Source organism: Fundulus heteroclitus, chromosome 21, assembly GCF_011125445.2.
Source record: "Fundulus heteroclitus isolate FHET01 chromosome 21, MU-UCD_Fhet_4.1, whole genome shotgun sequence".
NCBI classification, from domain to species: domain Eukaryota; kingdom Metazoa; phylum Chordata; class Actinopteri; order Cyprinodontiformes; family Fundulidae; genus Fundulus; species Fundulus heteroclitus.
The window spans coordinates 10,048,740-10,074,773 of NC_046381.1; the positions used below are offsets into that span (position 1 = coordinate 10,048,740).

Sequence of the window (26,034 nt, forward strand, 5' to 3'; positions counted from 1 at the left end):
CGACATTGGATGGACGTTTTTAAAGTTTTTTGCCCTTTTATGATCTCAGCAGGATTGTATTAAGATGAGAAGTGAGCACAGAGCTTGTAAAAGAGGGCTTTGTACGTTTTAAAAAAAATCAAAATGCATTTTGGGGAGATGAGCTGTGGGGAATAATCTGTGGGGAATAATCTGTGGAATAAAGACTTGATTTTACAGGAAATACCTTTTCAAGACAAGTTTTGATGTGTTTCTTTAAATCGTATCCTTCTTTCTTTTTTCTTTTTTTACCAATGACAGTGAGGAAGTGGGGGGTGGGATTAAAGTCTGCAGGTGACTTCAGGGAGAGCCAGTGCAGCAGAAAGTGTTTCATTTGTGCCAATATGTTGCAAAAAATCATTAACCTGACTGTAAGGGACGTCAGGTTTCCGACGTCTTTGGAGCAGCACGGCTCAGATGCAATGGTGAGAGGTTTCTCCACAAACATTGGTCAGATCGGGTTCAGGTCCAGTTAGAGTCAGAGACTGAAACCTTTCGGCCCTGTTTTCTGCCCACGCTGCAGCACACCGACCCGGATTACTCAGCCGTGTACGTGGTCCTGGACACGGACAGCGGGCTGAAAGGCTTCGGCCTCACCTTCACGTTGGGGAAAGGAACCGAGATCGGTAAGAGTTGAAGAGCTCGGCTTCACGTGGAAGGAGCGTCGACCCTGTGGTGCATTCAGGCGCATATGAAAAGCTCGGATTCGTAAACTTCTTTCCATTTCGACATGGTTCACCACACAGATTGCACAAAAAGAAAGAAAAGCGACGATGAAAATTGTACGTGGGCACAACATAAACATAATTGAAGAATATGAAAATATAGTGCTGAAAAGACAACACAAAAACACGTAAATAGCGTAGGATACAAAAACGAATGCATACAAATGCAAAATGTCTCTCTCTCTTTCTATATATATATATATATATATATATATATATATATATATAAAACACCTTTATTATCTGATAATATAGTGTAATATGAAAAGTATATTAATCTTATACACACCTATTTTAGAAATATGTTCAGGAAACAAGATATTTGAATATTTGGTTTTGGGAATTCCTATAACTGCAACATAGATTTCACTTTGGACAAAAATCTAACCTTTAAGTGGGGTATCCAGATGTCTAATAAATCCTATAAAATCAACTATCCATGAGAACACATATCTTTTTCACAAGTGTAGGACAAACAGATAACCATTTCTTATTGATTTTATAAAATGAGGTTATATATCTAAGTATGCCGTTTCGTCAGGCTGACTATATCTCTTTTTTTTCTACTGTGCTGCACAACAATAACCCCCTTGGCGATAGTAAAGGCAATTGATTGGTTGAATGATTGATTGGTTACCCCTAACAAATCCTTTAAGATAAGTTAACCGAGGCATTTTGTCCCCGTTTTAGATCTGTCCCTGGCCCAGGGAACAAATCAGCTCAAAATGAGTTATGCCTTTGTCAGATTTAGATTTAATGTAACGTTTTCACCGATGTGTCTTATTTTTTTGTTTGACTGGAAGTAATTGACCCAGCCAGAGCCCTGGCTTGGCTCTAATAGGGAATCTTTCAAGGAAGATCAATGTTAGGGTAATGGCTATGTGGTACTCCAACCTCCAAAGACATGGAGCTCATCATCAAATAGCTGATAAAATACCAGTGGAAACATGCAAAAAGCCTCATAGCAATTATAAGAGGGGTTTAATTACTTAAATCCCGTTAACGACTTTTCCATTGATTGCTGAGAAGAGTCTAAATAATTCTCAAACCAAAGACACCCTGTGCTGGCTAAAAATCAGCCTCTAAATACCCCCAGGGACTGACAGGTTCTGGAGAGGTGAATTCCTGGCATTGTTTCAAGAAAGCATTTATTTTCTCCCATGCCAGGGCCAGAAAAGGCCCACAGTGTCATCTTGTGGCCAGTAAGCAGATTTCTTAGGCTTCTGTTGCAGTAAATATTCAGGAGATTTACTTCATGTCATGGAAGGTAGACTGTTTTATGCATACATTGATGCACTCTAATGCAGTATTTTTTCCCGTTGAAATCCTGCAGTGGTGTGTGCTGTCCAGGCTCTGGCAGGACTGATTGTTGGGACATCCTTGCAGGACATTGTGAGCAACTTTCGGGGGTTTTACCGCCTGCTGACCAGTGACGGCCAAATGAGATGGGTAAGACGGGACAGATCTGAAACACAGGAAGGAAATTTGACTTTAGTGATTTCATTGTGGATTGATGCTTTAACCAAGCAGTCTTTGGTGTAGCCTTTTATATAAAAAAATGTGTTAGGGATTCCATTGAAAAGCGAAACTTCAGAATCATTGCACACAGAGTGAGTTTATTTCTATTCATTTTGATTATTTCAGCTTATAGCTAATGAAAACTTCAGTTTTTCAATAAATTAAAATATTGAGCAAGATCTGTCAGTGCAGCGTGGCATGGAGGCGATCATGTGCATATTTTATATTATAAAATATGCACAGGATATGCATATTGCAAGGATATGCATATATGCAATACTGTATTATATACAGTCTTAAAAGCTCTGAAAAAAGGAGCATGCAAATCTGTTTGGTTTTCCAAAATGTTTTGAAGGACAAAATCAAACAACATTTAATAAACGTTTGTGATTTGACATGTACTTGTATTTACATTACTTATCTTTATTTAGTATATCAATATTTTGTTTTTGACTCACTCATTCCATAATCAATGAAGGCTGTTTTATTATCTTTTGAATTCTGAAAAACTTTAAATTTAATGTTAACTGGAACTATGTTCCCCAAACTGGATCTAAGGAAACTACTAAACAAAGCCCTGTATTTTTGGACTGTTTATTATTATTATTATTATTTTCACAACAGAATAAAAGTATCAATGTTCACAAACTGGGCTTTAAACATTGTGTGCTAGATCATCTAATCCTTTTATTAAAACCTCTTATAAGTCCAAGATTCATATATTTTGAAATATATCTGATTTATTTTCAAATCCCTGGTTCCTTTAACAGCGGCTCTTAGCTTGTCTGCATTGTTGGCTCTCATCTCTCTCTTGATAATACTCAAGAGATTCTCTCAGAAATTCAGATCAGACGTGTTTTCTGGCTTATCAAGCATAAATCCGGGTCTTAGTACCTTTGGCAGAAATGCTGCTGGAAAATTAAATCAGCATCTTCGTGAAGCTTCTCAGTGGAGGAAAGCATGAAGTGCCTCAGAATGTTCTAGTCGACATTGACTTTTTCCTTCCACTAAACTTACCACTAAGATGCATTGATATGGCAATCTGAGAACAATCAGATTGGAGAACATCCAGCAATGACAATTTGCAGCTTTTCGTTACTGTGGAGGGTCTGTCTGCTGGACAACTGTCTGGAGTATAGCAATCATTTTTTTTTCGTTATGATTTTGTGTTTTCATTTGCTGTGAGCCAAAAAAAAAAAAGATTGAGGGGAAACAAATTATCACAGACCCACAGTGTGTTAATGGAAATCCTCCATTTCCAATTAGCAGCTCAAATGAAGGCATTTGAAGACATTTTATTCTTAAAAAAAAAAACAACTAGGTAAATACAAAAATAACATGCTTATTTTGCAGAGGGTAGTCTTGCCTGCTTCTTATTGAAGAAAACCATGACTTATGAGCTGTCTTCAGACGGATAAATAACTAGTCATTGATTTTTCCAGATGGTCGACCCATTAATCTTTTTGTCTTGGACAAAATAGACTAAACAAATAAATGCGACGGGGTAGAAATCCTTAGTTCATGCCTTTTCTATATTTGCTTCTGTTGTAAAACCTATTTTCCTGTTACAGATCAAACATTGTCAAGTATAGCTTACATTAAACCATAGCTTCTGCCGTATGTTATCTTGGCAGCTAGGCCCAGAGAAAGGGGTGATCCACCTGGCTACTGCTGCGGTCCTGAACGCTGTGTGGGACCTGTGGGCTCGGGCGGAGGGCAAGGTGGGACCTTCGTGTCAGGCTCCGATGGTAACATTCACAGTTTCTCTCAGGAGAGCAAGGCTCACAACCCACTGTCACTGTTTCCCTGTAGCCTCTGTGGAAGCTGCTCGTCGACATGGTGAGTCACAGGAAGATGAGATTTACATCTCGGATGTGTTCACGGGGGAACATTTGTTGTGTCGTGTGTCGATTCAGGATCCCAAACAGATCATCTCGTGCATTGACTTCAGATACATCACCGATGTGCTGACAGAGGAGGAAGCCCTCGGTGAGACAAAATTTTTAAGACTACTTAACGTCCCAGTCGGAAGTTTACATCCACTCAGAAGCAAGAAGTTTACACTGATTTGGGGGTTTTTATTTCAGAAGGATTATGCAACCAGCAACTTTCGTTGCTTTTAGAAACAATATTCAGATTCACAAATTTGGATTAGCTTCAGATTTTCTCTAATCCAAACAAGGTCAAAATTATACATACACGCTAAAATAGATTTAAACAGATCCATGTTAAGAATGGGCTAAATGTACCACAATGATCTGTAGAGAAACTGGACATCTTTTTCAGCATCAAGAAGCTTCTGGTATAATCCTGGTAAGAAGTTTGACCACACTTTGTGTCCGTTTTTTAAAAATTACACTGTGATGGACTACTGGCCTGTCCAGGGTATGCGCGGGGACACTGGTACTCCAGCAACTTCCGGTTTTGCCAGGTTTCCAAAGCTGGCACCTCGGTGGCTGCTGAAGTTCTCCGGATCAAAGTAAACGGTTCCTTCCCTCTAAATGTCATTGTTCGACTAAGTTGGGTGTTCAACAGGACTATGGTTTTAAACACGCATCAAAACTGGAGTTGAAATGGACGAATCTGTTAGAATAAAAATTCTGGGATGTCCTCCAAAAAAGACTAAACCTAACCCTGTAGTTACTCGACTTTAAACTTGTGCACCCTCTTCTTTGTGTGTGTGGGGTTTTTTTTATCGTAGTTTGTATAGATGCACTGTATTTCCCAAATAAGACTGAAGTAAACTAGCAGGCTGTATTCGCTTCCCTTTCCTTTTTCAGACATACTTGTGAAAGCAAAAGGAGGAAAGCAGCAGAGAGGTGAGCAAACAGAAGAACCATTAATTCCACACCTAAATGTACCTCTAATTGAAAAACCTGCTCACCTGTAGCACTCTTAGCCAAATTAAACAGCCTTAACGAGACCTGCTAAAGGTTCATTTTTATTCCGTGTAATGACTTTTCTCACCTACTAGAGGAAGAGATGCTGAGTCAGGGTTATCCTGCTTACACCACCTCCTGCGCATGGCTCGGCTACTCTGACCAGCAGCTCAAACAGGTCACAGGACTGTTCAACACAACCTGCAGTATTCCACTCAGATCAGGGTATTTATTTTTTTTAATTTTTTTTTGATGATGTTTTTCTCCAGCTTTGCACAGATGCTCTTCAAAACGGTTGGACCCGGTTTAAGGTGAAGGTTGGCGCAGACCTAGAGGATGACATTCGGAGGTGTCGTCTCATCAGGCAGATGATTGGAGCTGATAACACACTGGTGAGGCTGTAATCGCCCTTGAGCTTGCGGTCAAGCGTTTCGTTAAATGTGAACACGGTCTTTCTCTTAGATGATCGATGCCAACCAGAGATGGGACGTAGCCGACGCCATCAGCTGGGTGACCAGACTGGCTGAGGTCAAACCTCTTTGGATCGAGGAGCCCACGTCTCCAGACGACATCCTGGGTCATGCAGCAATTTCCAAGGTGAAAGATGTTTTTTTTTTTTCAATGGCCTTGTGCATTCAGATGCAAGGCAGTTCAGATCTAGAAGAGCAGATTTGAACAGGAGAGCCTAAACTTTCTTTTTAAGGGATAAATTATAATATCTACAATGCTTTAAAATGTAATATCAGCAGAGGCCAAGACCTTCTGGAAAAGATCTAATTTGGGCTTTATTACTGTTGTTTTTACAAAAATCTGGTTATGTTGGATCAGTACTTCACAATTGTTCAGTTTATTTATACAGTCATATTCAGTAAATTAGAACATCCATTTCTAAGAGGCTTGTTTGCCAGATTTAAAAGTACCTTTTGAAAAGATGCCAACATTAAACATACTTTTCCTTCAGCCCCCATTTCTGCATGAGAAAATTTCCTTTTTTTTATTGGTGTGATGGAATATTCTAATTTTAAATGCTGGTTATTAGCTGGAGGGGGGCGGGGAAACAATGTTTCTTATTGACTTTAGCTACTGAAATTAATAATGAATAATTAATTAACTTTTCAATATTCTAATTTATTGAATATCACTGTATGTTTATGCCATTATCTTAACAATCTCTGCAATTCTACGTCTCAGGCTTTGGCTCCGCTTGGAATTGGAGTGGCGTCCGGCGAGCAGGTCGGCGTTAAAAACGTTCTCCAAGCACCTAAAGTACGCTTCATCAACCAGACCACTCAGCCGGCTTAACTCAGTGGGCTTTTTTTTTCTGCAGTGTCACAACAGGGTGATGTTCAAGCAGTTCCTGCAGGCTTCAGCACTGCAGTTTGTTCAAATAGACAGCTGTCGGCTGGGCAGCGTCAACGAGAACCTGGCCGTGCTGCTGATGGCCCACAAGTTCAAAGGTGAAAGCAGGGCGACCTTCTTCAACCATACATCATAGAGACCCCTACTCTGGATAGCTCAGTAGATTCGTGTAGCGGCAATTTCCAATAAATAACGTCAGGACCGCTTACAATTCAACCAGGGAGAATTCACTTTCAACTTTATTGAACACAATTCAGTTCAATTCAATTAGAATCAAATTCTAATACGATACAGTCAAACTGGGTCAGGTTTTGTGGAGTTTGAACCCAAATTCAACCACACACAGCTGAAGCTGGCAGATGCAGGGAACATAAGCTTGGCAGACGAAGGGAGCACAAGGCTAGGATGTATGGCAAGCCGTTTTAACATAAATTCGGTTTCGTCTGACTATCCGTAATTACATTCCAGATATCTTAAAATGCATTTTGACTAGACAAAACTACATTTTGACTATCCGGAATGGTAATTTAAGATATCTTTATTTACATTCTGACTAGGAAGAATAATAATTCAAGATATCTTCAATTACATTTTGACTAGTCAAAATCCCTTTCAAGATATCTCAAATTACGTCACCGGATTCGTCATTGAAAGCGTCACACATCCGTAGACGTAATTTAAGATATCTCGAACGTAATTATGACTAGTCAGAATTACAATTTAAGATATCTGAAATAAGACATTGCGTGTAAGCCCCTTATTGGCTGTAAGCTGCCCAAAGCTGCCTGAACATTCAATGGCGCTGGCTGTTTTCGACAAAATTGTAAGAAAATGCCACAATATAGAAAGAGCTTTTTAAGTATGGGATATGCAGAGAGGGCGAAAATAGTATACTTGAAGAATGCTTAAGAAATTTGCAAAGCATTTCGGATTTACTTGCTGCCGACGCACACAATGCACTGAAAAACGGCTAGCTGAAAGCGCTACTGTCGACTCATGTCCAAGCTGGAAATAAGGAGTATTCCTCAGCCCGGGCCAGTTCAGTTAATAACCAGATGCAGTTTTTATACTGTGGTAAAGCATCTGCCTCTTGGGAATTATGGTAAAGCCAGCTAGCTCTTGATTTTCACATGCGAGACGGCACAAAGCATTACAGCACCCTCCTTTAGCTTCTCTGAAAACAAAAGCGCACGCCTCCGGTTCCTGTGTGATGACATATGGCAAGCCGTTTCGTAATTCAAGATATCAGTAACGTCATTTTGACTAGTCAGAATGTCAATTTAAGATATCTTAAATGGAAAAGCTGAATAATTCAAGATATCTCTAATTCATTTAGAGATATCTTAAAAGGAATTTTGACTAGTCAAAATTACAATTCAAGATATCTTAAAAGGAATTTTGACTAGTCAAAATTACAATTCAAGATATCTTAAATTTATTTTTTACTAGTCAAAACTGCATTTCGCCTATCCAAAAATACATTTAAGATATCTTGAATTATGGTGGCATTTGAGATATCTTTAATTAGAATTATGACTAGTCAAAACTCAATTTAAGATATCTTGAATTGTAATTTTGACTAGTCGTAATTTAATTGTAGATATCTGAAATGGGTATTTCAGATAGTCAGTAATTCATTCGAGATATCTTGAATTGACGTCTCCATACAACTCAATGGAAAATCTGATGTCATTTCGACTAGTCAGAATGTAATTAGAGATATCTCGAATAGGTATTTTGACTAGTCAAAATACAATTAGAGATATCTTAAATTGCTAAAACGTCTAGTCATAAAACAATTTGAGATATCTCGAACGTAAGGGCAGTAAAACCGAATTTATGTTAAAACGGCTTGCCATATAGGATGAGGTATCTATGCAGACAATCCGGCAGGGAAGAGCTGGCTGAGTTGAGCTTATATGGGAAGCTGGACAGGTGGAATGAGTTCTGGCTTGATTCTTGCGGCAGGTGAAACTGATGGAAGGTTCTGGAACTGTCCAGGGTGACGTGGGTAAAACTGAACCCTGACAAACTGAGATGCTCATTTAATGCCAATTGGGGAAAAAAAAGTCTAAGGTTACACAGCCAGTTCAATCAAGTTGTTGACTTTGCAGAAATCCCTCGTCACAAGTATATGGTAACAATGGAGAGAAACAGCTCCCCTTTAACAGACGGAAACCTCCAGCATAGCCACGTGTTGTGACAGACCGGCGTTAACAGGACAGCTAACCCTCCAGTTTCATCATGTCAGGGGTATCCATCATTTTATAACGACGCCGTGTATTTATTTGTTTCTTCAGTGCCCGTGTGTCCTCACGCCGGAGGAGTCGGCCTGTGTGAGCTTGTCCAGCATCTCATCCTGTTTGACTACATCTGCGTGTCGGCGGATCTCAGCGGCCGGTGAGAGCTTTGGTTTGATTGGTGACTTGGCATGAATACAACTCGTGACATTTGAACAACCTCCTGTGCTTTCGCAGAATGTGTGAATATGTGGATCACCTCCACGAACATTTCGCCAGTCCTGTGGTAATAAGGAACGCCCGCTACATGCCCCCCAAGGTAATCCCCCCAAAACCAACATCTTTTACATCTCACTGCTAAGTGCCCTGCCAAAGTATCATTCACTTTAGCACATTTTGTGTTGTTTAAGCATGAACCTTAAATTTATTCAATTGAGATTTTATAAGATAAGATAAGATAGTCTTTATTGATCTCACAATGGAGAAATTCACTCGTCACATCGGCTCATACAAGAAGGTGCAGAGTAGGGAAGGTGCATTCAGTTATATACAGTGAATCTTCATATATACAATGGATCAGAAAGAATACCAAAAAATACAAAAAAGGAAATAGGAATGGGCATATGATGTCTCATTTCCATTCTTAGTGGTCTATATATATCTATATATATATATATATAGATATATATATAAACATATCTATGTACTTAAATATATACATATATCTATGCGCCTACTTACATACGCACCTACGCGTATGTATGTGCATATACATTGTATACATTTGTACATACATACATACATACATACATGTGGGCTGACTTATGTGATGAAGACAAAGATCTGAAAAATGCCAAAAACGGAAGAGCGTCAGCGGTCGCCATGCTCAGTACTGTCCGAAGAGTGCACTCAGTGAGGAAGGGGGTAGGAAAAGGAACCTGCATGCTTCCTCTTACAGTTAATTTAGCATAGCAAACTCACAATGTCCCTTAGCGGTGCTAAGGAACCCCACAATCCTTTGCGCAACATGACATGTAAACACAGTCCACCTCACGGAAATTAAAGAAAATGTCCAGAGAGAAGAGAGTGCACACTTTGTAAGCCAAGGCTGTAAGCCCGGATTTGACTAGAATCATCTGTGTGGGTTTTCGTCACGTAATGACATGCAAGTTAAAGGCCGTCCAGAATCGTCTCAGCAGTCCAAAGCTCCTTTCCTACCCATGAGGGTTCTTACTGTTGACACTATGGAAGGTCAAGGAACAGGAGCTATCAGACATTTTCAGATGGAGCCCTAAAATCAAAATAAGAATCTGTGCCCTCCATCTTTTGGACTTAGCTTGAGCTATTTCGCAAAGAAAAATGTCCAAAGATCTCCGACTGCTAGCGGCATGACCAGAAGACCCACAGCTGGAAATGCACCAAAAATGAGGGTGGCTGAATACAAAAGGCATGTCACCCTTTCAAGATGCGTTTGTGGTCTCGTGTGTTGCATGATATAGATTTAGGTTTGAGATTACAAACTGACAAAATGTGGAACGGTGGAAAGGGGTGTGAATATTTTTTACGAGACTGCACATTTGTGATGCTTTATGGTTCTAGGATCCAGGCTACTCCTGTGAGATGCTGGAGTCATCAGTGAGGAGACACGAGTACCCGAACGGAGACGTCTGGAAACTACAAATCCAGAAATGAGGACGTTCCATCTTCAACGTTTCACGATTAAAGAGCACCTACTTAGCAAAACTGAAATCTAAACGGCATAAACAAAGGTTTTTTTGATTTATTTACGTGACTCAGGTTGATCACAAAGTTCTTTATTTATAGAATTTGATAATTTAACAGTCAAAATACAGAGAAGAAAGACAGTCAAGTGCAAATAAAGAGAGGAAAAATGCTTTTTGCAACAGATAAAGCAGTTTTGACCCAAAAGATGTGAAACAAAGTCTCACGTGAACCCACAGGTTGACTGAAAAAGGCAAACAGGACAACCGAAGCTGGGAAAAACAAATCTGTCGTTTCAGGTTTCACACGGCCATCTGCATCTTTATGCTGGGGTGTGGGTTGTAGTCACAGATCTCAAAGTCCTCCGACTGGAAGTCATCGATGCTTTCCACTTTCCTCTTGATTTTCAGCTTCGGAAAAGGCCGAATCTCCCTCTGAAGCTGCGCATTTGGGACAGACAAGCTCGTACGAATTAGAAAAAAAAATCAAAGAAAAAGCAAGAGAAATGTTGCGGCTGACCCGGTCCAGTGACACCCACCTGCTCCTTCAGAGGGTCGACGTGGTTGACGTAGACGTGGGCGTCCCCCAGGGTGTGGACAAAGTCACCGGGCTGCAAGAAACGAGAGGGGTGAGGCGAGGGGCGGCACATCTGTGGGCTTAACGCGAACGAGGCGGTAGCGCCGGCCGTACCTGGAGTCCTGTAATGTGTGCGATCATGTAGGTGAGAAGGGCATAGCTGGCGATATTAAAAGGCACCCCCAGACCCATGTCGGCGGAGCGCTGGTACAGCTGACAGGACAGCTCCCCATCGCAGACGTAGAACTGGCAGAGGGCGTGGCAGGGGGGCAGGGCCATGAGCGGGAGGTCTGCAAGACGGCGCACCGCATGTTTAAAACCAGAAGGAGATGCTTCAAAAACCGCCAGCAGTCTACACTCACCTTTGGGGTTCCAGGCACACATGATGATCCGCCGGTCCTCTGGGTTTTTCCTGATGGTGTCGATGACGTTCTGCAGCTGGTCCACGCCTTGTCCAGAGTAATCTGTTGGAAGCAACACGGTGAGATGAAGAAGAGCCAAAACAAGAGGCTGCAGGCGAGGAACAAAGTAAGAGATAGAAGCCGAACGGGTTTAAGGGATTGTCGAACGAGCAGCAATAGGAATGCTTAATTAGGTGACAGGCGCTCCGTGCTCCAGTTCTGATGCCTATCGGGTTTTCTTCTGCCACAAAAAGGCTCAGGACGGGCACCCCGCCTGGTCTGTGGCTACCAAACTTTGAGGCACCTTGTGTTCTGAAACCAGCCGGGATCTCCTCAGCAATCTGAACTACGGTCTGTTAGATCGAACCCAGAGTTGCCTTCTTATCACGATTAAATCCTTTTGTCAAAATTACTCAAAGCCATACATTTGCCCGTTTTTTCCCCTCTAACAGAAATGTGGAGGACAAAATGTTCACCCTCCGCCTAATAGTGGAGGGTGAAGTTACCGCCCAGTAGTCACTATGATGTCATGTCTGGTCAGCACACACCGCCTAAACTGCCATTCGGTCGATCTGTCCAGCGTTGATAATTCATCCTGCGTACTATATTGTTGCAACAAACATGAATCTGTCATTTCTGATTCTGAACACAGACACGACGATGCACCTTCATCTCTCCGTTTTAAAGCGCAGGCGTCAAACTCCAGGTGTCCCGCAACGTTTAGAGATCTATCTGCTTCAATACACCTGAATCCGATAATTAGAAAGACTCTGGGGGGTCTGACTGCATGCTGGGGGCATATTTTAGCCATTTGATTAAGATGTGTTGGACTTAGACCTCTGGACACATCTCAAGTGTTTCAAAGAGTAATTTCCTTACCTTTAATGGACAAAGTCCCTTACCTTAAAGAGAATGGCGAAGGAGGGTTCTGGTGGTTGAATTACAAAGTCCACATAATTATTTTGGGTTCATGTTTTATCAGAAATTTCTTTTTAGTAATTTAGAAATCTAGCAATTTGAAGAAAAGCATACGTAGTGGTGTTACTTAGACTTAGACAAACTTTATTGTAATTTTGTATGCACAGAGTGCGTACAGGACGAAAGTTCGTTTGCATACAGCTTGAGAATTTCAGTGAATTGCAGTGGATTTCAGAATAAAGTAACTTTGCAGGATAGTTTCAGGATAAAGTGCAGCAGTGATTTCACAGTATAGCAATTGAAATGTAAATAATGCAGGACACATGTGATACAGAGTCCAGTTTTAGCTTCAGCAGTTCAACAGTCTGATGGCAGCAGGGAAAAAGCTTTTACAGAACCTGGTGGACCCCCAGCGAATGCTGCGGAACCTCTTCCCAGAAGGCAGCAGGGAGAACAATCCATGGTGGGGGTGTGAGGGGTCTCTGATGATGTTACGGGCTCGGGACACACATCGCTGTGATGAAAGGTCCTTAATGGAGGGAAGAGGAGCCCCAATGATCCCTTCTGCTGTCCTCACCTCTCTCTTCACGTTCTTCCAGTCGATGGCACTGCAGCCACACCACACAGAGAGACAGCTGGTCAGAATGCTCTCTATAGTGCTTCTGTAGAAGGTCTTGAGGATAGGCGGGGGCAGGCGGGCTCTCCTCATCCTCCGCAGGAAGTACAGTCTTTTCTGTACCCTCTTCACCAGTGACGTGGTGTTCACAGATCAGGTGAGGTTGTCCGTGATGTGCACCCCCAGGAACTTGGTGCTGCTGACCACCTCCACAGCTGAGCTGTTGATGAGCAGTGGAGCATGGTGCGGCCAGTTCTTCCTGAAGTCGACGATGAGCTCCTTCGTCTTCTCTACGTTCAGGATCAGGTTGTTGTCACTGCACCAGCCCACCAGCTGCTCCACCTCCTCTCTGTAGTCCTGGTCGTTGTCGTCTCTGATCAGGCCCACCACCGTTGTGTCGTCTGCAAACTTCACGATGTGATTGGTGGTGAACCTGGAGACGCAGTCGTGTGTCATCAGGGTGAACAGCAGGGGGCTCAGGACGCAGCCCTGAGGGGAGCCCATGCTGAGGGTGATGACATCAGAGGTGTTCTGTCCGACCCGGACTAACTGAGGTCTGTTGGTGAGGAAGTCTAGCAGCCAGTTGCGAAGGGGTGTGCTGAAGCCCAGATGTTCTGGTTTTTCCACCAGATGCTGTGGGATGATGGTGTTAAACGCTGAACTGAAGTCCAGGAACAGCATCCGCACGCGCGTGTTCTTCTCCTCCAGGTGTGCCAGGCTCAGGTGAAGAGCGGAGGAGATGGCATCCTCAGTGGAGCGGTTCCGCTGGTAGGCAAACTGGAACGGGTCGAGTGTTGGGGGGGAGACTGGAGACGATGTGTTCTTTCACCAGCCTTTCAAATCACTTCATCATGATGGGAGTCAGTGCAACAGGCCGGTAGTCGTTGAAACAGGTGACTTGAGGTTTCTTCGGCACCGGAATGATGGATGCAGACTTAAAGCATGCTGGCACTGTGGCTTGGTCCAGCGAGGTGCTAAAAATGTCTGTGAGGACACCAGCCAGCTGACCTGCACACTCCTTTAGCACCCGCCCAGGTATGTTGTTGGGACCTGGGGCCTTCCGCGGGTTGACTCTCAAAGTCTTCCAAACGTCGGCAGTGTTAAGGCGGAGGACCTCCTCTTCCTGATGGGGAACTGCCTTCAATGCTGGAGTGCTGTTTAGTGCCTCAAACCTCCCAAAGAAGTTATTTAGTCCGTTTAGAAGTCAGCATCAACTTCACCCACCGGGGGGGAGGGCGTGTTGTATTCAGTGATCGCCCGTATGCCTTTCCACATGCTCCTGGTGTCGCTGGCGTCATGGAAAAGCTCCTGGATTTTCTTAGTGTGGTTCCGCTTCGCTAGCTTGATGGCACGGTTCTGTAGGTTCATGTTAATATCGGAAGCCCAAATTAGTGGTATGACTTGTGGGAAAAGGAGATGACGGTTTCTTTAACAGTTCCTGGACTGGGTAGCCGATGGGAAATCATTTTACATTTAGACATTTCGCTTAAATAAAACTGCTCTATAAGTGATTGGCTTATAACAGGGTTCTAATGTAGCAAAAACCAAAGCAATCAGCCAGTTCAGCTCTATAAACTGTACAACTCTGCCACCTGCTGACTTGGATTGGCTTCTGCGGTGTATAACAACTGTTTGATTTCTTTTTTTAAATGACCATCTCTACAGTACCTAGAATATGTCTTGTCTTCACCGTGGGATAGTGAGAAACGTAATTTCGATCTCTTTGTATGTCTGGAGCATGTGAAGAAATTGACAATAAAGCTGACTTGACCTACGTTTTAGTGAACTTTTATGGGTCAAACAAACGTGCATGGGAAAGTTTAAAATAGCTTTCCCATGCTATAAGCATTATAAACATACATACAGTACCTGTGTGAATGTCTTTATACTCTGCGCCAAAGTGCCTCCACTGGAAGCCGTACACAGGTCCCAGGTCCCCCTCCTCTCTCTCTGTGAAGCCCAGGTTGTCCAGGAAGGCGCGGGACCCGTTGGCATCCCAGATCTTCACGCCTTTCTCTGACAGCTCCTTGGCATTTGTTGATCCCTGCGTACAAAAGGAGTTATTACAAACTACCTAAACCCGTTACAAAACCGAGAGAGAAAAAAAAACAGAGGGGGGGAGTTTTTTTTTCAACGGCTTTACCTTAATAAACCACAGTAACTCCTCCAGGATGCCTTTCCAGAAAACTCTCTTGGTTGTCAGCAAGGGGAACTTGTCTGCAAAGAAAATAACATTAGGCTGACTAATAGTGATGCAGAAATGTAAAAAAAAAAAAACACACAATTATGTCATTTGTATTAAAGTTCTCATACAGTTATTTATTTTTGAATCAGGTGGGTTTACTGGTCATAATTTGTTGCATAATTTGACTGACTAATTTGTACCCGGGACTGACCGACACCTCTATATTGTGTCTTTAACCGGGCATATGCTCCTGATCTAAAACGTATTCTATTGGAGCACAGGGTGTTGTCATATTCTTGTTAAATGAGGTTAGAAAGAGCTGCCCAGTTTCATCTTTTGAAGCCTCCAACACTTTTTATTTATTTCCATCTCCAGATGATTTTTTTCTTTTGTTTTCTTTTTTAAGCTCCCTAACGACCCCTATCAGCTCTCTGACCAGCTTCCCCTTTCCTGCAGGAAAAAAAAAAACAGCATAATGGTACCAGCTCCATGTTTCCCAGTGGGGTGCCATGTGTTCAGGGGGATGTGAGGTGTTATTTTTCTACCACCAAATAGTGACGAAAATAAATCCCCGAGCACTTCTTGTGTGCATAACCACCTCACCATACACTACGCATTTACATGTGTTCCTCAGCTGCTCCAAAATGGCTCAACTACGGTGGCCCGACGGAGGCAAACGCGAAGCATGCAATCAAGCTACGGGGGTCTTGCTGCTACTACTGAGCTGATATTCAGGTCAGCTGTATTGAAGCTGAGTCCTGAAAGGCTGCAGCTGTGAAACACAGTGAACTTTCCTTTATCATGCTGCCGCCTCTACGTCTGTGCAGCTTTTGCATTGGGGGGTTTGATTTTACACCTCGCTGGTTAATCCCTAATTTAGTCGTCTGTTTGCACAGGCAGAAGCAATAGCTGTGACCCGTACCTCGCAGGTTGTATCTGACTTGAGCTCCGAACACAGACAGGACTCCTGTTCCGGTTCGGTCCCCCTTCTTGCGACCGTTCTCCATGATGTACTCCACTAAGTTCAGGTACCCGCGTTCGTCGCACAGAAAGCCGACCCCCTTCTCCTTCCCCGCCGCCTCCGCCGCGGCTGGCGTCTCCTCCCGCGGCCTTTCTCCGGCGTGCATCTCAGAGGTTGCAGGCATGTTGACGAGTGCAAGATCAGAGCAAAATGTCTCAATTGATTCCCGCTTTTTTTTTTTTCTTTACATAATTTCCCGGGCATTTTTTTCTCTTTCTCTCGCGCAGACGCAAACCCTACCCTATATGGGGTTCCATTTGTGCCAGAAATATATTTATGCGTCTTCTGACGTTTTCATGTGTCTATGTAAGGAAGTTGTTGTTGTTGTTGTGTTTTTTTTTAATCTTTATTCAGATTAAGCATTACAGAAACGTAAAAAACACCCACAACAACAGCAATAAAAACTGAATAAAAAAACCTAACAAGAATAACATCATAATACAGCTTGACTATACCACAACTAAAAAATGCCAAGGGTTTGTAACAACATTCAATCAGTTTTATAGGAATAAAGTCAACTTTTTTTAAAAGAGATGAGCAATTTTTAATGCTTTCCCATTTGTACTGTCTTCTAGTGAAGAGACAGTGTTTTACATACAGAATCAACTCCGCAAAGTTTGGCTTGTGATTGGAGAACTCACATCTATGTATGAGAAATTTTGAAATGATAAGAAGCAGCTTATTTACAAAAAAACGGAGATTGTAGCTTATTGTCATAATCAGTGTCACCAAATAATACATTTTCCCAACATAATGACTAGTGATGGTAAATATCATCTATAAAGAAAGATGACTCCAAAAATGCTTAGTATATGGGCAATACCGAAATAAATGAGAGGCATCTGGCTGCAGACCCTCACTGTCTTGCCTGGAAATGCACGGCGTACATTTCAAAATAAAACTGAAGAGCTCCACGTGAGGTCCCTACCACCCCTACTGTCAGGCCTGCAAATGCATAGGAAGCTTTTGAATATAGAATTGTGAATGCACTTGCGGTTTACTTGTTTTTTCTCACAAATTATTTAATTAGTAAACAGTATGACATAAAATCTATCAATTCCCGCAGTCTATTGTATATATTGGTTTTATTTGTATAGTACACTTATTTGGTCTGTGCACACATTTTCTCTTAAGCTAGTACTCATATTCATAAACCAACATCATAAGATACCATAGGTCAATACATTTAATTTGATTTATTAATAAAACAAATTCTTATTTAAATGGTTAAAAAGGCATTTTAAATGTTTGGTTGCTCGATTAATTCATTGCTTCTGTTAAAACTAAAATAACTTGCATTCCAGTTAAAATAGCACACTGTGTGATTGTTTAAGTCATTTTAACATCTACATGTTGAGGAGAAATGTTAATATAAGAACTGTATATCATTTATTTTAAAAGCAAATTCAGTTGCCACTTTATTAAAGGTATTTTGTCAGATTTTTAGTAGCAGTGAAATATTCTTAAATGTAGTAATTTTGGTTTTGATGTTTAATTCATATCTTTTGCTATTCAAGGTTTTCAACCTGCTCACTCTACAAGAGCTTAAAAAGATCAACTAAAGTGAGAATGTGTTGTCCCAGCGTCCTTTTGTTTGAAGCATGCCGTTTTCAAGTCGGGCAAGAACTCAAAGAGCACAGAGTACTTGACAGCAATCTTACTGTAAAACATTTCAAAATGTAACAATTAAATGCCAAGACTTTGGAAAGATTTCCCAATTTGGTTTAGTGCTTTTCGTGTTTTTTATTTATCGCATAAACTTCAAATTAGGCAAAATGAAGAGACTGGACTCCAGAGTTTATTCAGCTTCAAAAGGAATAGGTTCAAATGTGGAGGTGGTCATTTCGTTCCTGTAGATGAAAAAACATTTTGGATTTCTTTTGAAAGCAATGAGGTATAAATGTATGATACATTATATGGAATTGAAGAATAAATGGTTACCTTTTATTTGCTGCTTATATTGTGTCAGAGCCTCCTGAGCTATATATTGCACAAACGCAGGATCCTCCACCATCAGATCTGCTGGGACCAATACGGTTAGAGGGGCCAAATCCAGTATGGACACAACCACACTGCTGTCAGCTCCGGTGCTGTCAGTCCTTAGTTGTTGCTGAAGATTCACCTGAAAAGTTATCAGAGTGAAACTTCATTACCCAACTATTTAATACTTACTGCTTTTTGAGGTTTCTGTAGATGAGGAATATTTAAACAATTATTAGTATCTTTGGAAATGTTTTACTATAAAAAAAATCTGACTGTGTCATGTTTATGCTCATTGCACAGTGCGTGGCTTCTCTTTGAGATGTTTACATATAAAGCCAAATTATCTCAACATAAAGGTATTATTGAGTCTTTGGAAATGACAAGTCTTTCCAGAATTGATGCAGCGATCCATGGAAAGAGAGAGTTAAAAGTAGCTACCACTTTGCAACTGACACATTCTTGGTATTCTGCAGACATACTTTGATCACCCTGAAGATGTTGTCTTGAAGCCCTGAGACGTTGGCCATCCAGTTGAGCCAGCCACACTCGTCCCTCGTGTCTGAGAACCACCTGAGTGTGTCCGCTGTGTGTCTGTGGACAAAATGCAGCCTGTTGTCGTACTGAAGACGGGAGGCATTCAGCAGGGTGTGCATCTCTTCCATCTCAGAGTGCAGCTGCTGCAAATGGGGACACTCTGTGTGCAGAAACGGTAATGAAAAGGATAAAATCAAGGTAAAAAAAAAAACCAGTATACTTAAATCTTTGGGTCATAACATTTAAAACATCTCTGGAAACTATAACACAGATTTTGCCATCATTAAAATTTAACAATGCCCAACGATGGACATCATTTCTAACAGTAGTTATGTTATTATGCATGAGGTACATTGCTTCATGCATGCTCAGTATGAGGGATTGCTGCAAAGCCATCAACAATGTGAACGACCACGTCCATGTGGCTCTACGCTCTTTCAGGAGGAGTGAATGCTGCTTTTCAAGATTCAGTGCAATCTACTGGGTTTCCTTAGGAATCTTTTTTACCAATCTGTCTGGATGATTTGGTTGAATTAGACTTTGTAAAGTGCCTTGAGATGACATGTTGTGAGACCAATCATTGTCCAAAGATTACAGATTGTCATCTGTTAGATGCATCGTTGGCTCATCCTCTGCTGTAGATCTCTCTGTGGCTCCTGCTGCTTCAGCTGTATTTGAACAAATTGATCCAGTGTCTTTTCCTTTTTTTAGAAACGATTCCGACGATACAAGATCAATGAAATGCTCTCTTGACTGTCTCTCATCTAAACTGATGAAACTGTTTTTCTTACTTTTGGCCCAGCTTTCCTGGCCTTTTTGTTAACTTTAGTCTTAGCTTAGGAACCATTCTAATTGTTTTTTAATGCTGCAGATCGCTTCAAGCACAACCTCACCTTGATCTCTCGGGTTTATGTCATTTTAGACAGATTGCTTTTTTTATAAGGTTTTAGGTGGTCACACCAGAAACTGACTGGTTCCCAGACCCCCCTGCCCCAATAAAACAAAACTGCAACTTTCAGAGTGGCCTTTTTTTGTGGGCAGTCTAAGGCACACCTGTGCACTAATCCTGGTGTCTAATCAGTATCTTGATATGGCACACTTGTTAAGTGTGAAGGATTATCTCAGCAAAGGAGAAGTGCTCACTGTCACAGATTTAGACTGGTTTGTGAACAATATTTGAGGGAAATGGTGATATTGTGTATGTGGAAAAAGTTTTAGATCTTAGAGTTTATCTCATAAAAAAATGGGAGCAAAACCAGAAGTGTTACGTCTATGTTTTTGTTGAGTGTACATAAGCATATAACTGTGTCTGCTGATCAGGACCCCTGAGGTTCTTGTTTTGTTAGACCTCACAGCGGCCTTGGACTCAGTGGATCACTCTGTTCTCCTGTCTCGGCTGAACCACTATGTTGGTATCCTTGGTGCAGCACTAAAGTGGTTCACCTCTTATCTGACAGTACATTCTCTGCTATTATATATTCGTTTTTACTCTTCTAGTGTTCCTCTTTCATGCGAGATCCTGCAAGGCTCCATTCTTGGGCCTCTTCTCTATAAACTGCCACTTGGGGCTATTACCACTCAGCACAAGTTTTCTTTCCACTGCTACAGAGATGACCTACCTTACATGTCTGCGTATTGTTACTAAAGCCAGGTTCTAGTAATGCTCTCCAGTGTCTTCTGGGTTACCTTACTGCTATGAAACTGGTTATGCCAGAATTTCTTTTTTTTTCTCTGTTTTGAAAATAGGAGATACATATTTGACAACATCACTTCAGTTGCTAGTGCTTTGGCTTTTAATAAGGACACTGTAAAAATTTAGGGGAAATTTCTGATAAGGCTGTCACATGGAAAAATCAAATTGACTTAAGACATGATTTTCTGTTTTAGCCAAAGTTAAGCCTTTTTTGTATTGTCCTGGCTTGGAGTAGACCGATCAGGCTTTTTTGAGCTAAAGAATCAACTATTGCAATACTCCCAAAGCCTGAGTCTCCCAGTCAAGCGTAAATTGCCTTCAATTTGTCCAGAACGCAGCCGACTGTTATTTTAACAATCTACCTGTTTTATATTCTTTACACTGGCTCACTATTTGTTTAAAGTTGATTTTAAACAGTTATTGTTACTTTTTAAATCTCATATTAGCCTCATGCCTCCTTATTTATCTAAACCTTTTAGTGTTTATAAGGTCCTGAGGCCAGTCAGCTTTTCTTAGCTGTTCCAAGGACTAAACTTAAACACTGGGGTAACCCGACCTTTTCTAGTGATGGCACACAGGCACTGGAACCAACATCCTTTGGACCTTAGTAACATCACCGAGCTGGGTCTTTTGCTAACGCAAATCAAATTTCAGAAAAACCTTCAGTGTTGCTTGGCACATTCTTTTTTAAACTTTATTTTGTTTTATGTGATCTTTTTGAATGTTATCATTTTATTGTTAAGAACTTTGGGCTCCTAATGGATATTTTAAAGTGCTCTATAACTCAATAAATGAATGAAATTAAATTGTATTACAATTTTTGAAATGCTTAAAAAAATACTAATTTCAGATCCCATTAAAATATTTTGATGCAACGCTGAAGCCCAGCAGCATGAAGGGACATCCACCGTGCTTCAATGCTGGGAGTGTTTTCCTCTTTTAATTTACTAATTAGTAAACTAATTCAAAGAAAACATAGGGCTGGCCCAAATGATTTCCATGTGTAGTTGTCTGAAAAAAGTGTATATGTAGCAATTTTGTAAGAAGTTTTGTAGGAGTCTATAAGAAGTTTTGAAAAACCATTTATCGTTTCCATTCACCTCATGCTCTACATTTGTTAGTGTATCAGATAAAACTGGGTAAAAATGCATTTAAGTTTGTTGTGATACGACAAAATGTGAAGGGAAATATCAAGGGGCAGCATTGTATATTAATCTAAATCAGCAAAATAATATAGTACAATGTGTTATTTTTATATCCCTTACAGTGATAGAAATTGACACTGAATAAAACATGACGTTATTTTTTAAATGTAGTTCAAATGAACTTGGCAATTGAACATTGGGCAATGTGGTGAGAAAAGACATGTAATTTACCTGTTATTAAATTGTTTCTGCAGGTCTCACATAAGCTTTGGAGCTGCCAACACTCTGAAGCTTGTCTGCGGAGCGCTCTGCACAGATACCCACTTGGATGCTGCCCAAACGGAGAGAGCGATTCTGCATCGTTGGACATCAGCAAAAAGGATTCGTCACTTCAGTTCACATAAAGTAAATAAATATTGTAGTGCAGCAGAAGGTGTCAGATACCTCTGTTGGAGTGATGAAAATATTCGTCAGCTTCTTGAATCTCTCCAAAGACGTCCTCAACCGTGGAGCTAAATTCCTCCATCACATCCCTGCCAAATGCGATTGCTGAGTGAAACATGTGATCCAAACCCAAACTCTTGAAAAATCCATCCCCAGACCCGTCTTGTGGTGCTGAGAGAGAGCTTGACTGGAGCTCAAGAAAGGAGGGTCCAAGTACATGCTGCATCCTCTTCGCCAGAGCGATGCTGTCGTCGTACAAGTCACTGATGTTTGACAGCATCTGAGCGAATGAAGCTTCGGCCTGAAGCAGCTCCATGTCTGTCTTATCCTCTTTTATCTGGTTCTCAGCAGAGAAAGATTGATCTGAATTCTTCCGCTCTGTGGCCTCAATCTGGGAGGCCATTTCCCTAAAAAAATCCTCAACCTGTAGATAAAGGGAAACGTTTCAGGTCAGCACAAGTTTTGCATCATTGGGTCAGACTTTTTAAAAGTAAAACCAAACCTTGAAGGTGAAGGAAGCGTAGCCACGACGACATGTAGAGGTAAAGAAGGCCTTACAAGAGTCCTCCAGACAAGGCCGACACTCCACAAAGAAAGATTTGGTTAAATCTCGACACTGCCGCTCGGCCTCCTCGAGCTTCTGCTCCGTTTCCCTGGCCAGCTGCATGGCCCCCTAAAGTAACCCCCCCCAAAAGATACCTCTTAATAAGACAGAAGTCTGGCATACAGACAGACTTTTTCTTCTGAAATGACCACAAAACATAAATCTGTAGACAGTTAATTTATCTCCACAAGCTGTGCTTAACGCGTTCATGATTCTCTGTCTGCTTTGTGGTTTCTCTGTGGCCACAAAGAGGCAGAAAATATGAATCTGATTTGATAAGAATGCAAAATGACAGGCATGAAACTGTAACATTCTCTCTCTGTCAAAGCTTGTTAGATACAAAAATTTAAAACAATTTTTTTTATCATGAGTGCATTTTATCTAGGACTGGACGATAATTCAATAACAATACATATCAATCGATAGACGTATATCGATGATAGAAAAAAAGGGGTCAATAAAAAGTTTATTAGAATAACAGTTTTCCTTCTTTTTGCATTCTAGCCTATCGTGTAGATTAATATTACAGTCATTACATCCTCCTGACACCAATCACAACGCAGACCCAGGAACACACCCTCACCAAGCTCCTCCCCCTTCAAAGAGTTCAGAGTGCACGTGTTATGTTTTCATTTTTAAAAACATACAGTTTTGGTAAAAACTTGTGTGAATAAAGGGTTGAGTTTGAATTCAGTGTTTGTGTGTTCTGTATCTAAAAATTGGTCACTAAGCAACGGCATAAAATGAGCAGAGCTGCACTTAAAATATATGCTTTGAATTTGTTGATAATTATCGACCAATATGATTTCTATTTTATCGGTATGCTTTTTTAATATATTTTGTCCAGTCCTAATTTGATCACAAATAAACACAGAAATGTACCGATCACAAATTTGCTGCAATTTACCACTCTTCGGTCTTCAATTTTTGCTCATTCCAAATTGCACCTTTTGTGCTTTCCCTTACGTCCTTTAAAAACACCTCACTGATACAGAACATAGACGGCTTTAAGTCTTCTTCCCATAGTGACAACTTCTACACTGAAGAGTGTTGCTGTCAGCGGGACCTGTCAGTGCTTAGTAATGACGCATTCAATGATCACAAAAAATATTTTACAATTGAGTTTCCAACCAGCCAATCAGCAGGTGAATTTCAATCTGCTTCTAATATCTACTACTTTTGTTAGTAAATAATTAAGAATAATGCACCCTCTTCTTATCTCCGCTGTGCCTCAGGGCTTCCATCAGGTTTTTGTGCTTCTCTTCTTCTTTCTCCATTTTTTCTTTCACCTGCTTCACTCTGGTTAGACATTTGTTTATCCCCTCGTTGACATACCTCTCGCCGGCTGCAGACAGCTCTGCACAGATCACAGACACAGTCAAGTTTTCCTTCATTTTTTGTTTCTCAGAGTCATTTATTGTAATTGCAGACCTTACTTTTCAGGTTGTCTTCACTCAGAGAAAGAGAATCAGCAGCACACAGCCAAACCTCAGTGATGCACAGGATCTGAACTAGAAGTCTCCTCATCCTGTTTTAAAACAAGAACAATGCAGAATTTCTATTTTTTATATATATATATAAAGCAGAGGACACAGTTCTGCTGTATCACAGAGCAGACTTTCGCAGTCCTGATCCTATATACTTCAGATAATACCCCGTCCCAACAAACCTGATCCCAAAAGATAAATCAGACAAGACAAATGATTTAATATTACCTGTTACTGTGGAATTAACCTTCCATCCATCCATACATACATACATACATACATACATACATACATACATATATACATACATACATACATACATACATACGTCCAAAGCTCATTTTTGCAAGTTAAATTTTGGCTACTGTGGAAATACCTGCTGTAAATTAATAGTGTTGGTTTGTGAACGCTATAAACTTCACAAAAAAATATATGGCAAGTATGGCTTTTCTATGCATTTGGCAATTGCAGGACTCTTAAGAAAGAGGCCACAAGGTGGCCCCATTTCTTATACCTTTGCACTCAGAATATGAAGTGTTTACAACGTGACAGGAATGCCTGTAATTCTTTAAAAGAATTGCAAAAAATGAGACTAATAATTAAAGACTAATAATCTTAATCTATGAGTGTCCATGACATTTTCACAGCAAAGCTAATAGCGTAGCTAGTTAAATAGATTCTTTCTGAGTGATACAGCAACGCGACGTTACAAACAATAATAAGCTTTGATAATACTTGTAAAATGTAAAATGCCATAAAATTGCAAAACTTAAAATGAACTCTTCATTGGAAAAAAAAGTTGATGAGTCTGTTTCCTTTATAGCACCTGTTGCCTGTTGTTGGCTACAGCTTTGGCGCTTTACATCTTTAACGAGGAAGAAAACCGCCAGTGCTAACTGTCTTTATTTCTTTATTTTGTCAAGTTCTGCTGAAATCAGGAACTGAGCCTGAGATTCTATGCAATACAGAAACCAGAAGTAGAGTAGAGCAGACTTTTACCTTGAGGAATGTACCAGACCCCAGAGTTAAAGTTGCAGGCTGTCCACTTGGATGGATGACAGTGGGAGAGTCTGCCTCCTCGAAGGGTATTCTATTTTTATGGAGCTACTCAGCAGCACAGATCCTCTTAATGTATTTGCATTATGTGTGCAGCATACCTGGAGATCAGCGTAATACCGGCATTAATAACAGTTACGAGGCTACATGTCTCTCTCCCACACATACCTGCCTGTAAGAGACTGCAGGACCTTCTTTAGGTTAAACTTTACGCTCTAATCTCCAACAGACCGACGGTAAGCCCCGGCCTCCAGCTGAGACCCAGCCCCTACTTCCTTTCTCTCAGACAGTGGCTAAGCTCTACTTTAGAGGGCACCACACGAGCATACCAACAAAAACACATTACTGAGCGACAAGGAAACAACTTGTTTAACTTTCACCGATCTTGAATTTACTGATATTTGTGAGCTGTCATTTGTTGGGCTTCACTATGTACCGTCATATTTAATACATTCGAACTTTAATGAAAAGTTAATATAGTTCACTTCATTTGTTTCAGAGTTAATTTATTTCAACTGAATTCACAACATAAAACACATTTTGTAGATTAGCTACACAGACTGATGATTTTAATCCTTTATCTCTGTCAATGATGATGAATTTCTGCTCACAACTAATGATTTTTTTTTATTTTATTGCTTAAAAGAAAATTAGAAAACAGTTAACGCAGGCCTAAACAGTGGCAACAATGGTCAAAATTACACATTTTGTTTGCAAAAGGCTCCAACTCTGCCAAAACATTTGAAATATGAACCAAAACCAAATTTTGCCCTCAAACAACACAACCTGCACACAAATGATTGAGCCCTTCCAATCATTCATTACACAAGGGGCAATAAAATACAACACTAAATGTGAATCATTGCAGCATTGCTGGTCATTGTAGCCAAAGACTGTATGCAGCTTACAT

The 26,034-nt window shown here is 40.9% G+C and overlaps 3 protein-coding genes across 3 annotated transcripts; 1 reads left to right on the forward strand and 2 right to left on the reverse strand.

Annotated features, from left to right (window-relative positions):
- Positions 1 to 287: 287 nt before the first annotated feature.
- On the forward strand, positions 288 to 10,508 carry enosf1 (enolase superfamily member 1). Its single transcript, XM_012853190.3, has 15 exons — positions 288 to 443; positions 542 to 644; positions 2,077 to 2,192; positions 3,896 to 3,982; positions 4,074 to 4,100; positions 4,178 to 4,250; positions 5,042 to 5,080; positions 5,236 to 5,318; positions 5,410 to 5,532; positions 5,603 to 5,737; positions 6,332 to 6,373; positions 6,468 to 6,597; positions 8,800 to 8,899; positions 8,977 to 9,058; positions 10,339 to 10,508. Exons 1-15 carry the CDS (start codon positions 363 to 365, stop codon positions 10,429 to 10,431), a joined length of 1,314 nt encoding a protein of 437 aa, XP_012708644.2. The 5' UTR covers positions 288 to 362; the 3' UTR covers positions 10,432 to 10,508.
- A 24-nt stretch (positions 10,509 to 10,532) lies between these two features.
- tyms (thymidylate synthetase) lies at positions 10,533 to 16,388 on the reverse strand. Its single transcript, XM_012853191.3, has 7 exons — positions 16,080 to 16,388; positions 15,116 to 15,189; positions 14,842 to 15,016; positions 11,400 to 11,501; positions 11,152 to 11,327; positions 11,000 to 11,071; positions 10,533 to 10,901 (listed from the first exon to the last, which is right to left on the reverse strand). The coding sequence occupies exons 1-7, from the start codon at positions 16,300 to 16,302 to the stop codon at positions 10,764 to 10,766; spliced, it is 960 nt and encodes a 319-aa protein (XP_012708645.2). The 5' UTR covers positions 16,303 to 16,388; the 3' UTR covers positions 10,533 to 10,763.
- A 1,494-nt stretch (positions 16,389 to 17,882) lies between these two features.
- On the reverse strand, positions 17,883 to 25,380 carry LOC105918165 (clusterin-like protein 1). The gene is made up of 9 exons (XM_012853188.3): positions 25,068 to 25,380; positions 24,018 to 24,109; positions 23,790 to 23,938; positions 22,480 to 22,650; positions 21,978 to 22,401; positions 21,765 to 21,887; positions 18,641 to 18,855; positions 18,120 to 18,300; positions 17,883 to 18,028 (listed from the first exon to the last, which is right to left on the reverse strand). Exons 2-9 carry the CDS (start codon positions 24,106 to 24,108, stop codon positions 18,018 to 18,020), a joined length of 1,365 nt encoding a protein of 454 aa, XP_012708642.2. The 5' UTR covers position 24,109; positions 25,068 to 25,380; the 3' UTR covers positions 17,883 to 18,017.
- Positions 25,381 to 26,034: the final 654 nt, after the last annotated feature.

What these genes read in the sequence shown, in the direction of transcription:
- tyms (XM_012853191.3), bottom strand. Translation starts at nt 16,302, where the DNA reads ATGCCTGCAACCTCTGAGATGCACGCCGGAGAAAGGCCGCGGGAGGAG. An exon ending in GTATAAAGACATTCACACAG is followed by an intron (nt 11,502 to 14,841) that starts GTACTGTATGTA and finishes TGCTTCCAACAG; the next exon opens with ATTACTCTGGACAAGGCGTG. An exon ending in GTGTGCCTGGAACCCCAAAG is followed by an intron (nt 11,328 to 11,399) that starts GTGAGTGTAGAC and finishes GCCGTCTTGCAG; the next exon opens with ACCTCCCGCTCATGGCCCTG.
- LOC105918165 (XM_012853188.3), bottom strand. Translation starts at nt 24,108, where the DNA reads ATGAGGAGACTTCTAGTTCAGATCCTGTGCATCACTGAGGTTTGGCTG. An exon ending in CAGAAACAATTTAATAACAG is followed by an intron (nt 18,856 to 21,764) that starts GTAAATTACATG and finishes TTCTGCACACAG; the next exon opens with AGTGTCCCCATTTGCAGCAG. An exon ending in ACATCTTCAGGGTGATCAAA is followed by an intron (nt 18,301 to 18,640) that starts GTATGTCTGCAG and finishes ATAACTTTTCAG; the next exon opens with GTGAATCTTCAGCAACAACT.
- enosf1 (XM_012853190.3), top strand. Translation starts at nt 363, where the DNA reads ATGTTGCAAAAAATCATTAACCTGACTGTAAGGGACGTCAGGTTTCCG. An exon ending in GTCATGCAGCAATTTCCAAG is followed by an intron (nt 5,738 to 6,331) that starts GTGAAAGATGTT and finishes TCTACGTCTCAG; the next exon opens with GCTTTGGCTCCGCTTGGAAT. An exon ending in TCGGCGGATCTCAGCGGCCG is followed by an intron (nt 8,900 to 8,976) that starts GTGAGAGCTTTG and finishes GTGCTTTCGCAG; the next exon opens with AATGTGTGAATATGTGGATC.